The sequence below is a fragment of the Antedon bifida genome, chromosome 8, assembly GCF_963402885.1.
Source record: "Antedon bifida chromosome 8, ecAntBifi1.1, whole genome shotgun sequence".
NCBI lineage: Eukaryota > Metazoa > Echinodermata > Crinoidea > Comatulida > Antedonidae > Antedon > Antedon bifida.
In genome coordinates this window covers 20,556,434-20,574,137 of record NC_136233.1, presented here as the reverse complement: position 1 = coordinate 20,574,137, position 17,704 = coordinate 20,556,434, and the positions used below count along the sequence as shown (strand labels likewise).

Below are 17,704 nucleotides of genomic sequence, written 5' to 3'. Positions count from 1 at the left end.
TAATGAAATCATCATCGTAAATAATCGTTGACAACTAACAAACTAGAACAGAAGGATAAATCTATTTCAAAAGAGTAAAGCTATACATTCACGCTTGTTCTGTTTCACGTAACCGCAGACAGTGCCGTTCTAATTCTGTATACATTTTCCATTGTTTATTAACAATGCGGCGTCGTGATCCTTTTCGTGAAATGGAACAAGTGTGAATTTAGCATTTTTATACCTAACATAAATACAAGTTATATATATCTCTTACAAGATTCTTCTTCGATATCTCAGTCTATTATGAGTTTTGTTTTCGTCGCTGTCGGCTCGTTTCATTTAGTTATCTTTATTATCATAATAGTCATCTTCACAATCAATGAAACAATTATATAATATTTTTTCAATCTCTCCTTCGTCTTCTTTTTTAAAATTTATAATTAGTTATGGTTAAGCTACTTACCTTTGTCTTCTCTGTCAAGAAATTAACACTGTGTCGATTATTAGTATTCGTTATTATTTTAATAAAATTGTACTTTTTTGTTTCATTTTCGATCGCATTCAAGGACGTAATCCATCATGACATTGATATTTAAACTGATGATTGGTTGATTTTTGATATAATGCAGTGCCATTATTTACAGATTAATCAATTATATGTTCTGTTAATAATACTATTGCATGGCCGCTGGTCACTACAACCAGGGAAGGGTTAAATTGTTAACTCTTCCCTGCTACAACGATCTTGTGTCAGGCTTAAATATGTTGTATTCTTATAGGCAGCCATCACTCTCGGCTTATTCTTTATTATTGCTACTATAGTAGGTTATAGAGGATTACGTCGGCATAAACTGTAGGCCTAATTCCCGTTCCATGTTATATACAAAATATCATCTTCCAGAAAATAGTGTACATGATCATAGCGAATACCGTTAAAGATGTATCATGTCTCCCTGGAAAAATAAATTTTAACATTTTTGTTGTTGAATATGCCATTTTAATTTTAATGTTCCATAATAATTATTCACTTTGACCAAAAAATTGATCGGGAAAAACAATTATTTACATGCAGAGCCTGTTTTAAAGCAAGAAAGTAGTGAATTTGGCTGCCAGACAATAATGGATTTTGGGTTGAATTTAACCGCGTTATGTCGTCTTTATAAGTGAAAACATTATTTGTTTTATTTTTTTTCATGCGAGTGACTTTATTAAAACTACAAAATGGCCTATTCAAAATCTGATTTTATTAATCTTAATTGTTCATGTTCTTTGGTGACTATACATCTTATTATTATTATGGTGTATGCATTATTAATGATAAGAACAATCTTCACTGTATATACTAACAAATATGTAATTACCCTTTTTGGCACTTCAGGCGTTCCATAACATTTTATTTTTGCAATTCAGGGATGTTTAAAAAAAGTGGGCGTATCCGATTTCCCAAGTCGCCTACAAATTTATAGAAGCTCCAGTTTATTTAAGCAGAAGGAATACCTGTTCAGAAGAGGAGAGGTAACTATAGCCCCATTCTACTTAATTTTAAGGAGATTAGATTTAGCCTTTACAACCAGCAGCTAAGGAAATGGGGGCCAGTAGTGCTTAGGCCTAGTTTTTAGTGGGTTTTATTTAGTTAGAGAGTTAGGCTAGCTAAGCGTCTACCACCCACGCTAATTTTGTCGGGGGAAAACCCAGAAACAGTGATTTTCATTTGTGTGGGGTGTATTATTGATTTGTCCAAAATTATTTTGTTTTGCAAATTGTGTTTAGCCAGACAGGGATTTCCCATAATTTTATTCTCAACTTGAAAAAAATGAAATATCGGGAGGTTTAAAAAACTATAGAGGGCGCTAAAATAATATATCAAACCATAAAGGGTGCTATGGAAAACCTAAAAATATTTGTCGTATTCGTTTGGACCGTTGAGTAGTTTTTCCGTTGAGTACTTATTTAACGGAGTATTTTGAGCGTTTAGATTGTTCTTAACGAAAAAGCTTTCGTTGTCATTCTAAAGCTTTCGTTGTCAACGTTTTCTATTCGATTGACTTTCTGTTGAGCACAAATTTACAATTCGAATACAAAAAGTACTCAACGAATCTTTACGTTAACAACGAAAGTTCCCAATCTAATACGACAATTGTCATCTGCAATTGTTAATGTGTGTATTTCAGGCATCCAGAAGGCAGAAAATAGGGTGCCAGCTCATTACTTCAATTCATATATATAAACTCATGAATGGATTAGGCTATATAAATATCTTATATCGAATGATAGTGATTAGTATCTTTTATATTCTCTTATCAATATCTAAAGTAATATAAATCAATGCTACATACATATCGGGAGAATTTTTTGGTTTATCCAAAATTTGAGAAAGACTAGAAATTGCATTTTAGCAGGAGACTTGAAATATCGTGAGACTCCCATCATCCCTATTGGGAAAGTTGAGAGGTCATGCTAGTACTGTATATATTTATGTATATTTTTATATGATTGATACCGAATATATATTTATATTTCCGTATATCTTTAATTTCTGTAGTAATTAAGAATGTTTCAAAGTACAAAACACTCATGTGCAATGTACACATTGGTTTTTTTTTTGGTAAAAAATATGCTACTTATATACTGTAAAATGAAAAACAACTAGCAACTACTGATTGCTTTTGAAATGCAAATCAAATTTCATTGCATTTTTACATGACTGAACACCAGTAGGCCTAACTAACTGTTCAAACAACACTCGTAGGTACTGTAATGGAAGCTTTATAGTCAATTTACACAAACATGGGGTAACAGTAAGCCGAAAACCATGTAGGTTGTCTCACATAGAATCTTACTGAATCTATCCTGAAAACCGCCTGTCTACTCTGTGTTGTGTGTAAATAGTCATAAGGAATAACATATAGATTCTATATTTGTATTACCATTACCGCTCGTCTGTGTAAATTGGCCTGTAGTACTACTGTAGTTTGTTTACTATTGTGGAATTTAGTTTCGCTTTTCATTTTCATTCCAAAGAATAGAACAATGCAGAGCAAGATTGGGTAAATGGAATGGGATACAATAAGCTTTGTTTGTCAATCGGAAAACCGTTTTTGTCAGTAATGCCATTTCTAATCTCAGAAACAAAATATATTTTTAAAATCAGTTTTTTCTTTCCAGCAGAAACATACTGTAAACCCTAACGAATTAATAAAAGTTAAAAACAGATGATATATATCTTATAAAATAACAAGAATTTTACCCATGTCAGAATACCCAGGGTACATAAATATGTATCTCTTGACATGATTAAATCAATTTTTTATATTATTTTAATATACAGAGATGCATTTACTAGTAGGTGTAGTCATATTCCTGGTTTTTACTAATGGTAAGTACTTTGTATTTCATATCAATACAGTTTTATACTTCATGCTTTTTATGTGATTGAAAGTATCATTTTCTGTGATAGTTTCTAAGTAATATTCAAAATCCTGAAGGATGAAAATAAGTAAGCCACACAAAAAGACAAATAAAAAAGCATAAATATATTTTCTTTACTTTAGACCTAATACTATATTCTTTCATTTCTAGAGGCCCATTGCCAGTTGGTGACAACATCTGACCAGGAAGCCAATGAAGGTGATGCTGAAGTGGTGATAACTTGTGATTATTCACAATTTACTTCAACTACACCTTATGCAATACAATGGGATGAACTAAATGATGGTGGAGTAAATATCAACCCAGGAATTGTGAATACTAATAAGGTGCAAAGTGAACGTTTCAGGTTAGAAACTGCTCCTGGTAAAGCTAGTCTGGTGATGTCACAACCGCTGAGAAACGATTCTCAAAGAATATTTCAATGTCAGATAAAAACAAACAGTGGAGATATTCAGTTATCAAATCCATCTATTCTAACTGTATATTGTGAGTACTGTAGATTTAATGTTTTGTTATAATATCACTATTTCTGATGCAATACAATATTGCACCTCAATAAAAGTTAACCTTTTTAGTAGATAGAGTCTTGGGGATTTTAGGGGTGTAAGAGACTGAGGTGAACACATTTTAGACAATGGACCTTTAGCTGCACCTAGAAATTTCATTTAAACTTGGAATTTATTGACTTTATTTATTATTATTTTTCTGTTCTATCAATTTTTTATCTGAAAAATATAGTACACTAATAATGAAAGTGCTAAAAGTATAAAGAATAAAAATATCCAATCTGCAGACAGTACTATTTTGATCTTAGATCTTGTCAGTGCAGCTCAGGTTTCACAATTATTATATAGCTTGAGCCAGTTTTGTTGGACATGGTACAATGATTATGAACACAAAGAGTGCACAAACTCAATGAGCGTGCAATGAAAAATGCTAATAAATAATAAATAATTATAACAAAAATGCATGGTGTTGATTTGAAGAGTGCTAGTCTACAAAACAACATGCTTTTGTATATAGCAGAATATAGAGAGGCGTAATATCTTCTGCATAAAGAATAAATATATAAGCAAAATGATTTAACAACATTGATGATCTTTACTCTAGAAAATGTATTCTTAAAATACAATTTATATTTTCTTTCTTTTGATAATCAGACTTAAATCAACCACTTCTTGATGCCTCAGCAAGTACTGTCTACGAAGGTCAATCATTGACCTTTACCTGTAGTAAACCTAATGGTGATCCTATTCCTGACATTATTTGGTATAGAGATGGACAGACAGTCAACACCGACAACCCTTCTAAATATGAGATTGCAAATAGCAGTACAGAGTCAGTTCTTAAGATTAAATCAGCTACTGAAGAAGATGGTGGGAGATATACGTGTAAAGCAGAAAGTGATCAGTTTAAAGGAGAGGATGCTAAGACAAGTGAAGGAAAACAGTTGACTGTAATTGGATATTGTATGTACACATTACTTTTAATAATAATTGTCTTGGTAAAAGTACGATTTATGTGATTTAGTTCAGATCTATAGAGACAGCATTAACATGAGCTAAATTTGTCTTTTTAGATATTGCTGTTACTTTTAAACCTGATGCTGGTTTAGCAACATGTACAGCAGAGGGCTATCCCAAGCCATCATCTGTATTGATATTACAAGATGGAGAAGTGGTTGAGAAAGGAGAAAATACAGCAACTATAGTAATTAATGATGAGATATGTCAATCAAATCTTATATGTTATGCAGAGAATGGAAACCTTAATGACACAGCCACACTGGACTGTAGACCCAAAGCAGGCAGGCCTACAGATGGGCCTACAGATGGGCCTACAAATGGGCCTACAGATGGGCCTACAGGCAATTTGAAAGGTATGTTGCCATACTGTAGGTTAGGTTAGTGGCTGAGCGATACATGTTGGTATTTAGTTTAATGTAAAATGCAACCAACCATTGTTTAAGGATTAATAAATCATCGTGGTGATGTCTCAAAAGAGAAAGAAAGTTATGAGAAAAAACAAAATTATTAAAAAAATGTGTCAATTAATATGAGTAAACAAATAAAATAGAAAATAGCATAAAAACAATGTTAATGTGTAGAAGAAAATGAGTGTTAAAATAAAACAATGTTGAACAGTAGAGAATATGTTATTTCACGGATATGGAAATGAAATAAGAGAAAAAAAAATAGGTTGAAAAATAATTTTAGCTATTGTATAGCACTATAAAATATTTTATTGATATTTATATTCATTGATTTTATTTATTACGTGCAATGTATTTCAATATTTTAAAAGATAATGAAATAAAAGTGGGATATACCAAGTAGATCACCTACTGTATCACCAAAATACATTGCTCTTTACACACTCCTTTTTGTTGACACAATTTGAAACAATACAATCGCAGACATTAATAATATGATGATTAACATCTCAAAGTATTGCTTTATTTCATGTTCATCAAGACAAAAACCTTTAACTACTAAGTAACTACCCTATCACAACATGCTTCTGCCTTTTCCATCTTCCCCATGAAACATCCAACCTTCCTCATTAGCAGTTAACACAATATATCAAAACAGAACACCAGTAAGACTGGAAATTGGCACAGCCATTCTTCTTAACCAGAAATAGAAAACATTTCTATAACATTGTGGTCAGTTGAAGAATCCAATAATTCAAGTAAATGCGGCTGCAGGATATTTAACTGTAATGTGTATTCATTAAAACATTGATAGAGGTTTTTAAACGATAAGATGTATTTCCATTGAAATGACTTTGTTTTGATAATTGTTTATAATTGAAAATAAATTTGTTTTTAACAGTTATTTCAGAAGATTCAGGATCATCATACATCATCATTCTGATTATTGTGGTTATTTTTGGTTTGTTGACATGGTTATTTCTTCTTGTTTGTAAGTATCATGTACTGTATTACTTAATGCCACTTTTGTCACAAGCCCTTTTTATTTCAGTGAATTTTAATAACAGTATTCACAAATTTGAAACCCTCAACTATTTTAGGGTTATTTACATGGAGTACTTCTAATATTTTATACAAATTATTATAAATGATATACTATATTTATTAGAATGTTTTTATTTAGAATTTTTTATTTTTGGGATTTTGATTATTAATATTATTAATTGTAGTTTAATGAGTAATGAAATGAAATAAATACTGCATGGACATAGATTACATAATATTTCATAATGATATTGATAAAAAGATTGCTTGTACAGTATTTTGGTAGACCAAATAGGATTTATTTTAATTTAAAAAATTTATTTTGTTTTAGATTTTATTTTTTACAAGAACATTGAGTGGAGCAATCAAGATAATGATATAGTAACAGTTGAAGGTGGTAAATCAATTATGATGAGTTTTAAATACCGTCCAAGTATTGCAAGGTTCAAGACTTTTGAAATGAAGAAAGACAACAAGGTGCTTGGTTCAAATCAACAGCAATTCAGTAGTTGGAAAACAGTCTGTCAGTTTGTCTGTTATTGTTGTGCTTACTTTTGTGGATTTGTTTGTATTGAATACTGCATAAATAAAGGTAAGTTACATATTTTAATTTTGTTAGTAGGTCATTGTTTCTCAAGTCATCATTTCTGACAGTTCTAAAAGTTAGGAGTCTGATGATGTTGTTATTATTGGTATATAAAAGTTTTTAAATACAGCACTTTTTTACTTTATTCTGCTGGGAGAATGATACATTATTTGTATATCATTGTTAATGGCTTACTGTCGATTTCTGTTCATTATACCTGTACATTAGATGAATATTTTCTTATTTTTATTTAATAGTTAAATACAACAATAAAGATAAAAAGAAACATGGAAGGAGGTGAGTTGAGTTTGTAACATTGGTGTGATTTATTTTGATTATTATATTTTAGCTAATTACAAATTTTATTGAAAGGTTATGGTGAATAAAAGAGATCGTCCTGGTGATGCATAGGTCCCTCTTGTTGTAGTTTAATATTATCTTGTATTGTGTTCCCTATAGCAGTGGCAATAGAGGTGGTGAAGAGTATCAGATGATGGTCAATGAAAGAAAAGGTCCTGATGGTGCAGAGGTACCTGTTGTTGTAATACAATCACCTAACAAGGATACAACAACTGACGAAACTGCTGTACAACAACCAACAGCAGCCTCTGTTGAATCTGAACAAAATTCAGAGGTATTGTGAAAATACTATATCCTTTATTCCTTGAATTGAAAGTACAAAGCTACAAAAATAAAAAAGAAATGTTTGTTAAAGTATTGTGTGTTTTGTGGTGTTTCGAAAAGGAAATTTTGATTGACAATTTGATTCCTCTTTGGTACTTAAATTCTGTTTTTTTACAATAAAATGTTCTTTTTTTCTAATTAGAGTAAAACCTATTCTTTGGGACACCTCTATTCAAGGGCCACCCCAATTAAGGGGACACTTCCCTGTGAAATGAATGAGACGCATTTTTTATTATATTGTAACACTATGGCCAACCTTATTGTGAGCCAAATGTGACCCTTATGGGTTTTACTATATTAACAAAATATAATTGTTTTTTCAAAGACAAATCCTGATTATGAAGATAATGAACTTTTAGCACAACATCAAGCAACATCTGGTGGAAATTCTGAAATTTCTGAAGAGGAAGGTAAACTTTTTTATTATTTTCTAGAATACTTTTTTAGTATTTGGTAGGGGAAATGTTACACACTTGTTGTTACTATAATGTATTCTCAAAGCTGAGGTTTCCATTTTGATAAAGTAAATTCGATATTACCTGGTACTTTTATTGTCAATATGAACAGAGTGACTTTAGAATTCTTTTTCAGATGTAATAAAAACATTATGACATATTAAAATGTTAAACACATGAGCAAATCAAAAGATATATAATCCTATTTGCACTATATATTGTGCACAGTATATTGAATTATGGGTAGAATTTTAACAAACCTGACCACCTCCAACCTACAATACAAAATAGATTAATTAGCTGTAGATGGCAAGATTTATTGAATATGAGTTCATGATGTGGGATGGGAAATGTTTCTGATATTAAAATTCAATTCTTTCTCTCTGCTCTATTTTTACAAGTCTGAAATCAAAATCATTATAATTATATTTTATTAATCAATTAATCAATTTTGTTTACGTTTTGCTTGATAAATCTCAAACTCAATACTACTGATCAGTAAAGTACTTTTTATTTTCTTTGTTTAAAAGGATGACATTTCGGCAACAATCATACAGTAAGAACTTATTAACATAAAAGCTTTAGAATGAGGCCTCAATTTTGAAAATCATTTCTCACTTCCAATTCTAATCCTATAAATCCTAACGATGCCTAGGATATTATTTGATAATGTTTCTTGGGTTTTTTAATTCATTGGCTTTTAACAATCATCAAAAAATTAACATGTGAAAGATAATTACAGGCTCTTTTTAATTTATAGACAAACAATTTTTGCAAATAGAATATTCTCTAGGTTTGCTCAAACAAACATAGAGCAGAGGAAATGCATGTAGCAGCATCTCTCAACAAGATTTTGTTTGTTATTTGTTTTTAAAAACTGGTATTCCAATTCAGTGGTTCATTGTTATATACAGTTTATTTCTGGCTAAATATTTTAATGAAATGTTAGTTTCTAGGTTTATATATATATTACATCTTACATTCTATAACATTTGCAACCATTAATTCAGTTTGTACTCTTACACTGCCTATGAATTTTAAGATCTATCTAATTTTTTTCCTTTGTTCCTTTCTACTTTTTCATGTAAAAGTCAGGGATACTCATTTCCATTGTATTACCATATTGTCTACTGTGTATTCCTTTACTTATGAAAAAGTAGAAATAAAGATGACCGAACCTGACTGAAGCTGAAACCACAAGAAAAAAAGGCTAGAGGACATCTACATGCAATTTATATTCAGATTTTATTTATGTACAGTATTTGTTGCTACTACTCAATTGGATTTTATTTTTAAAAAGCATGTTTCCTAAAATAGTTTTGCCCTTCAACAGATTCTGTATAATATTTCTAAGATTAAGTTGTAATGTTGTTTTTATGTTGTTTTAGCAAAAGACTCAAATGAAAGGTAACGGTTTGTGGTACTACAGCCAGAAAAGCTTATTAAATTTTTTGCTTTAATTGCTTATTATTTATGTTGACAACTTAAAATATCAGAATAGTATCTATCATCTTATATACCTACTCGTTTTCTACTTTTATTCTTCTGTTTATTAGTTACTGTAGTACAGCTGTATCGGCCAATTTTTGTTAACTGAAATCTAAATAAAATACACTAATTTGTATGTACATCAAGCACCTTCTTTAAACCACAAGCTTCTATTTTGTGTGCTACTGTACGTCTACAAAATACCAACAATTTATTTTGGTTTATAAACATAACTGATTCTGATTTTCTAATTTTGATCTTAATTCTGATTCTTAACTCTCTTTTTCCCTGCTCTAAAGTTACAATCTTCGTCGCATACTTTGTGATCTTCAATATGCTTAATTTAGTGAATCTTCACTCTGTGTTTGTTGGAATCTTTGCTGCGCTTATTTGTAAATCTTTGGTGAACTTACTTTTCGTGGTATATTGCTATTTTTATACCACTGTATTTTATACTCCCACTTTGTGTGATATAAGATGAAAAGAGTTCCTACAAATAACCTTTAAATTTTACATTCAATGGTTTAGTAAATTACCATGTGTTATTGTTTGTTTTAAGTTTTAATTCTTTCTTCATTCTTTCTTTTTTTTTAGATCTGATAAGTACTCAAGTAAGTAAAAACCATATTTTCTTTTAATATGAAGTTTACAAAGTGACATTACATTTATTTAAAGCTGATTCCTTCAGAAAAGATGAAGTTTGTTTTAAGTAGAATAGGAGCGTTTGTGTATATCAATATACCAGTATTTTATTCATTGATCTATACTCCATGGAAATTTACAAAAGCCCATTTTATTATTGAATGATGAATATCAAATTAATATTTTACTTTCAACTTGAAGGTAAATCATCTGCAATTAATATATATTTACTTTTCAGTGTTTACAAATGGGAGAGGAAAAATCAGCCTAACGGTTTCAAATCTCGTGATATCTGATTCAGGAGAGTACAACTGCAACATAGAGGGCAATAGACAGCAAGGTCAAGGTGTCAAAAATGTAACTGTTTATTGTGAGTTTTATAAATGATTTATTTTATTATTTTTATTATTTTTTTAATCACTTCACTCTACCATGTCAGATAAGATTACAATTAAATAATGTATTAAATAATTGTTTAAGTTAAATCAGTTCCATGTGTTAAGTTCATAATTTTTATCTATCTAGTGGATAAGTAGTGGCCACCATTCCTTCATCTATGTAAAATGAATTATAACAATGTAAAGCTCTGTTTACACTATCAAACTAGTTTGACATAAAAAGTGTGATGTTCCAAAATATGGTAGTGATATGCTCAAATACGATAGTGATATGACATCATCATGTCCATATATGGGCACATCACATTGTTTTGTAAAGTTTGATAGTGTAGACAAAGCTTAAGAGCAAATTTCATCAGCTTATATATTTTTTTAAGGGATTGAGAGGAAAAATCACGAGTACTCAACAGAAGAAGGTATCAATAATTTTGAAATGAAGTGCAGATATGGACCATCAGATGTGCCATTAACAGGTTACAAGTGGAAGAAGATTAAGGAAGATGGCACAACAGAGATTGAGGATTGTTCTAAAGATTCTAGATTTGAAGTAACAAGTTACCAAAATAGCATTCTGTCTTTGAAGATAAAGAATGTTATACTTGGTGATGCTGGGATGTATCAATGTGAAGTGAAGCCAGTTGATGGAGAAAAAATACTGAAAGATACTACACATCTGACAGTGAAGGAAGGTAATTTTATAGAATTAAATGAGAACCTGTTTATTTTTTTGTCTGGTTTAGAAAATGTGTGTGATAGTAAAGTATATGGTACAGTTGAGAAAATATTGATGTTTATAATGCTTGATAAAGTGAAGTTAAGGGAATTTATCAACCTTAGGCTTGTGCATGTTTAAGCTTGCCAAGAGATTGCCTACTGTAGTATTTCCAGAAGTTCATTGAAAAAGAAATTTAAATACGAAGTACACATTTTATCTTTTTTTCTTTAAAAGGCCTATAACATGGAATGTTTGTTTGTCCTGTGTAATAATATGCATATTGATAATCTATTATTTACTAACAAAATATAATGTCAGTTTTGTATTAAGCTGATGAATATATTTTTGTTTAAAAACACTTTTTCCTGGAAATGTCTTTTATAGATGTTATCAAAATGGAGATTTCTGATGTTACTATCTATGAGGGTTTCAAGAGTGCTATATTGTTGTTAAACATAAGATATGTTGATGATTCTGCTAACATATCCAAAATCACATGGTATATTAAGTATGTTGAAGGTGATGCAAAGAAGTTGTTAACATCACCTGATTCACGCTATGAATGTGAATATTTGGATTCAAAGAACAGTGTATGTTTTAATATCAACAATGTTGAACCTGAAGATGAAGGAGAGTACATATGTGAAGTAGAAGTTAAAGGAAGACAGAAAATATACAGATGTTCTGGAAGGCTAACGGTTAAAGGTAATGTATATGCTGCCAAATTAAAATACCTGGAATACCCGAGGTTGCAAATTCTTGAAATTTAATTGTGAATCCAAATCAAACATACTGTAAATTTGAAAATGTAAACAAAATTTTCCCACACACTTGCTTATAGCAATACTCATCAACAAAAGCATTTCTTAGGTAGTTTTTTTTTTTTTGAATTCAAATATTTGGTTCATTCTGTCATTAATATCTACTGTTTTGAAACTGTGTTCATATTATGGTATCATTACATGAGTTGATTCTTTTTTTATATATAGAAACATTAGAAGCCTACTCCCAAAAAAAGTAAGCAACTCTTACAAGTTGCAGTTACTGTATAATGGTGACAAAAATGTTTGTTTTTAATTAAATGTTGTTTGAACCATTTGTATTTGTAGGTCCTATAAAAATGGATATTCCTGATGTTATAACCAATAAAGGTGTGGAATGTGATAAGTTGTTCTTGAAACTTACATATTTTAAGTCTGCTGAAATATCTAATATCACATGGTATAAGCAGGTTGAAGGTGAAGCAAAAGAGCTGACATGGCAGTCACCTAATCCAACATCCGTACAGTCACCTGATCCAACATCCTTACAGTCACCTGATCCAACATCCGTACAGTCACCTGATCCAACATCCGTACAGTCACCTGATCCAACATCCGTACAATCACCTGATCCAACATCCGTACAGTCACCTGATCCAACATCCGTACAGTCACCTGATCCAACATCCTCACAGTCACCTGATCCAACATCATCACAGTCACCTGAGCCAACATCACGCTATGTAATTGGATTTGTGGGTCAGAGCAATGTATATCTCAACATCAGCAATGTTGAATTTGAAGATGCAGGAGAGTACATATGTAAAGTGAAAATTGCAGGAAGACAGAAAACATACAGTTGTTCTGGAACTTTAACAGTTCAAGGTAATATATCTAAAAACATTTCTTTGCTGGAATCAAATACTACACTACTAATACAACCTTGGAAGTAATATGTTTAGAAATGGCAAATGTGGTGTTTTCTACGAAAGATTAACAATAATAGTGAAAACTAATTGTATATTCCTAATTTCAGATGTGACACTAAATGACTGTCTTGTGACAGTTGAAAATAAAGCTGTTTTAACTTGCAGGTATCAAATTAAGAATCCAGTAAAAGCTGCCAATTGGTATAAGAAGACTTTTGGTGAATACAAGATGATATTTACTTCTGATATATTCAATCAAAAGATAGCAAATGTACCAGAAAGATATAAAGCAACTTTTAAGGATAATGAAACAAGCTTAGAGTTTGAGCAAGTGTCGGTAACTGATGCTGGAGAGTACATGTGTGGACTTGAGATTGAACGCTGTACACCAATGACCAAATTAGCAAACTTGTCTGTACAATGTAAGTAGATTTTGAAATATTTAATTTTCCATAAAAACAGATATTAATTTTGACTGTATTGAGGGGCATTATAGGCTATTTTATACCTATAGACTGGCCATTATAATCAATTAAATAGTATGTAAACCATGTGATCTAAATGTATTTATTGTACTTGTTAATAAATGTTTTTTCTCTTGTGCCATTCGGCCATTTATTCACAAAAATCAGTTCAATACATAAAATTAAAAAGATAGATATTTTTCAAAATGTTTGAATTGAAATGTTATTAATAATGTTGATTTCAAATATAACCAATTAAAATGACAAATCAGTTTGAAATTTAGTGGTTTGACTTGTTATTTTAAAGTAAGTAAGTAAGTCAAGTTTGCTGACACCTTATACATTAATATGTTTTGTTTGTAGTTGATGTGTTTACTGGAGTTGATGAACTAGGTAACACATACAGGTAATTGCCTTAATATTTATTACCACCATGATTCTAAAAATAAAAACATTTAAAACTGCATGATTGGTTTGTTGATATCCATTCATAATTGTAAATTGTTAGGTTTTTTTTCTTGTTATACTTTACAAGACTTTTTTTATTTCCCATTTTCAATCTTTCTTTTTTTCTTGGTTTATAGACACCCTGCGGTAGTCTTTCTGAATTCCCATTTACTTGTCTTTTGTATGAAAAACAACTCGGATGTAATAATGAGAAGAGGAAAGATGAACAAGAAGAGTTGGATTGAATGGGAAGAATCAAGAGTTATTTTACATAAAAAAGATACAAGGTATTAGGAAATGAAAATACAGTAATATTTTAATTTTGTATTGCTTAAAAAGATTATTAAAGTTTATTTTAAAAATTCACATTAAAAATTATTCTAACTCTTGAGTACAATGCTTTAATGAAATGTATTTGCTTAAAAAAGGGAAAAAATTACCAATCTCAGTATTATTTTAAAAATTCACTTATTAATTATAAAATTACCATGACTATTTTTGCACTGTTGCATTGTTTAATATTTACTGTACAGCTATCACAATCTAGTACCAATTGTAACAAATAATGGAAAGGTGATTCTAATGTGTGTTAAAAAAGAAAACAACACAAAAGAGAGGAAGATGATAAGGATGAAATCTGATGATAATGGAGAGAATTGGATTAAAGCATGTAATGTAGAAAACTCTCCAGGCGATATTCTAAGTAAGTTATTTTCAAATATTAAAGCTGAGATTAATGCAATTTTCAGGGTTTGGATCCATGATTTATTTTGTTTTATATATGGTTTGATGTGTATTTTCTCGGTTTTTATGTGAAATCTTTTGCAAACAACTTTTTATTTTTCAGGCCTAGGTCATGGTGTATGTTTAGATTCAGGGAAATTAATTATTGCAGGAGTTGAAAATCTGGACAATAACGAGAGTAAGAAAAGTAACACAATTAATAAACTTTTGTAAAATTATGGATGTGCTTAAATATTAATATTTAATCAATAATCAAAAAATGATTTATCTTTTGTAAGTTCAACATACTGTACTGTAATTTAACATAACATAATTGTAAATCACAAATTGTATTGTGTATCATTAAAAATAAATATAACAGTGACATTGTTTTTTTTTGTGGAATTTGGAGAATTGTGTTTGTGTTGTTTTTGCAGGAAAACTATTTGTAATGATCAGTACTGATGATGGTGACACCTGGAGTATTGTATATGCTGGAGAGAACACTGGTATGCATCTCATAGGTCTATATTTAAAGAAACATTGATTTTCCTCCTTTCCAAACACCTTAAAGATTTTATCTGACAAATTTTATTTTTATAAAATTGTGAGAAAAGTATGAATTCTGCAAATAATTCAGCAAATCTTTTGTTTGTGTAGAAAATCTTTGGAGTACTGATAACCTTGACAGTTGGGAACTTCTAAATACTGTTAAACCACAAGATGCTACCTTAGGAGAACACATACAAGTAAGATTAAAGAAGCTTTGCTTTAAGAGACTGGGTTTCATTCAAAGAAGTATAAGAACTAGACTGTCAACTGTAACGCATTCAAAAATCATTCCACAATGGAAAGAGACCATTTTGATATGGCTGCATTAATTGCATGGCGACTCAGATAAGCCAGTTATTCTTATTTTATAAGATAATATTCTTTTTTTTCATTAATTCATTCATAAAGGTATATTTATTAAAAATAATCTTCACAGTAAAATTGAATTGCAATGATAAAGTTTGCAATGTATAAAAATGTAATAATATTTTTAGATATTTTAACTTGACTATACATTGTTTGCAGAATTCTTTAGCCTTTTGCTACCTACTGTATGCACCAGAATGTCTTTAATAAGTAAATAAATATACCTGATTATAAATATGTTTACTGCCATGTTTGCATAACTACACTGTTGCTCAGTTGACACTCTATTAGTTTAATAGTATCTCTATGGTTTAGTTTGAGATTGGATTATTTTTGTCAAACACAAACTTTAGTTTACTGCTTTAAGTGCCATTTTTGCATAATATGTCATGTGTTTATTAGGTTGTTGAATATGCAAATGACAAAGTTTACATCAGCTGTTCATTGTACAATAGTAAGCAACGTTTGACTGCATACAGCAATGATGGATGTGAAACATTTGAAATTGACAATGAATTGTTAGAGACAAATCCAAAATGTCAGGTAATCTACATGCAAGAAGTCTATCTAATGTATTGTCTATCTTCATCTTGTGTTTCACCTGTCGTGGTACTAAATCAAATGACAAAGATCTACATAACTAAAAATGCTTTTTCTTGTTGAATAGAACATGTTGTAATAATTTAATTAAAATGTTATTATTACCTAGGGTGGTATTGTATGTTTACCAACTAAGACAGATGAGTTCAACCAAATAGCAATGGCAAGTCATGGAAATGAGACGAATAAGGATCTTACACTTTACTTAAGTGAAGATGGTTGTAAAACCTGGTCTCAGTTTAACACACTATGTGCAGTAAATGCAGAAGAATCTAACCTAGCTTACTACAGTGTAAAAGAAGGGAAAGAAGAAGCAAAGGGAATAGTGTGTGTTTACAGTTATGATTCGGAAACAGATGGGTATAATATCGGAATGCAGTTGATTTCTAACCAAGAAATTATGTACAAAAAAAGAGAAAACATTATACAGTAAATAGCATCTACACTATTTTATTGTCTTGTTTTTAGATTTAACATTGTTGTCTTATTTATACAGATAATAATTTGTTTTGTATGTAGGAAATCTGTATAAATGATTTATAACAATATAGTAGGTTGTAGTATGAAATGGTAATTTGTTTTATTAGTATAAGTCGTTATCATCTTTTATGTATTTCCACCTAGCTTAATGGCATAACCAAAAGTTGCTACCTACTTCAAAATAATAAGGTTGAAATGTGAATAGTGAGATTACAGAAGAGGAAAAGGTATAGTAATTAGCAATGTCATCAACAGCACTAACATCAACATTAGACCTGTTTAACTTTATTAACATATATATATATATATATATATATATATGATAATTATAATAATATAAATATAAGATAATTTGTATCACTAACGTTATTATTGTAATCATCTAGCATTTGTAATTGTGAACCCAGTACTAAAATGTAAATACTCAATAAGTAAGTTTTTAATATTACAATAACAAGAGCACAACGTGATTATTGCATGATTGTGTATCTTGTCAATAGAGTATCGTACAGTAAAATTTAATACATTTTCGGTGTGAGTTTAATTTTATAGTTTATTTACAGGTTTACAAAAACAGTTTTCTAAACGTCTGCATTTCAATCCATCCATTTAATCTATTAACTGTACATATTGTTGCGAACTTATGCATGGATTGATTGATTGATATGATACCACAATCGTGTGCTATCGTTTACAATATAAAGCTCTATAGGTAGGCCTACCGATATTATTTATACTTGAGTACTACCATGGTAGTACTATGTAGGCTTAATGGCTGATCTAATCTAAACTTCCTCTCCAGTTGGCGCGCAATTTCAACTGTCCCTAGCATCCCGTGAAATATAATATGTAATGTACAAAGTAGGCTGTTTCTACCGCAAAACTATTAAACAGTTTGGTTTTAAATAATTAGTTTTTTTAAACTAGCAATCAGCACCGCTTACTTTGAGTAACAGGCAAATGTTAAAATGTAAAAATACCATGGGAAAGTATTTCATTTCTAAATTCTCTAGAATTCATGCTTTT

The 17,704-nt window shown here is 30.1% G+C and overlaps 2 protein-coding genes across 2 annotated transcripts in view; both read left to right on the top strand.

Annotated features, from left to right (window-relative positions):
- The first annotated feature begins 1,438 nt into the window (after positions 1–1,438).
- The window catches only part of LOC144849744 (uncharacterized), a 143,774-nt gene continuing 127,508 nt past the window's right edge, over positions 1,439–17,704 (top strand). The window contains exons 1-4 of the mRNA XM_078706773.1: positions 1,439–1,497; positions 3,311–3,358; positions 3,562–3,897; positions 4,572–4,880. Of these exons, the coding sequence (XP_078562899.1) occupies positions 3,313–3,358; positions 3,562–3,897; positions 4,572–4,880 (691 nt within the window). The 5' untranslated portion in view covers positions 1,439–1,497; positions 3,311–3,312. The remainder of the gene's footprint in view (positions 1,498–3,310; positions 3,359–3,561; positions 3,898–4,571; positions 4,881–17,704) is intronic.
- On the top strand, positions 6,828–17,234 carry LOC144849746 (uncharacterized). The gene is made up of 19 exons (XM_078706777.1): positions 6,828–6,980; positions 7,232–7,271; positions 7,434–7,608; positions 7,984–8,068; positions 9,502–9,520; positions 10,196–10,212; positions 10,482–10,613; positions 11,019–11,330; positions 11,741–12,061; positions 12,466–13,002; positions 13,154–13,468; positions 13,874–13,916; positions 14,095–14,244; positions 14,491–14,660; positions 14,805–14,879; positions 15,118–15,189; positions 15,341–15,429; positions 16,001–16,141; positions 16,308–17,234. The coding sequence occupies exons 1-19, from the start codon at positions 6,848–6,850 to the stop codon at positions 16,629–16,631; spliced, it is 3,150 nt and encodes a 1,049-aa protein (XP_078562903.1). The 5' UTR covers positions 6,828–6,847; the 3' UTR covers positions 16,632–17,234.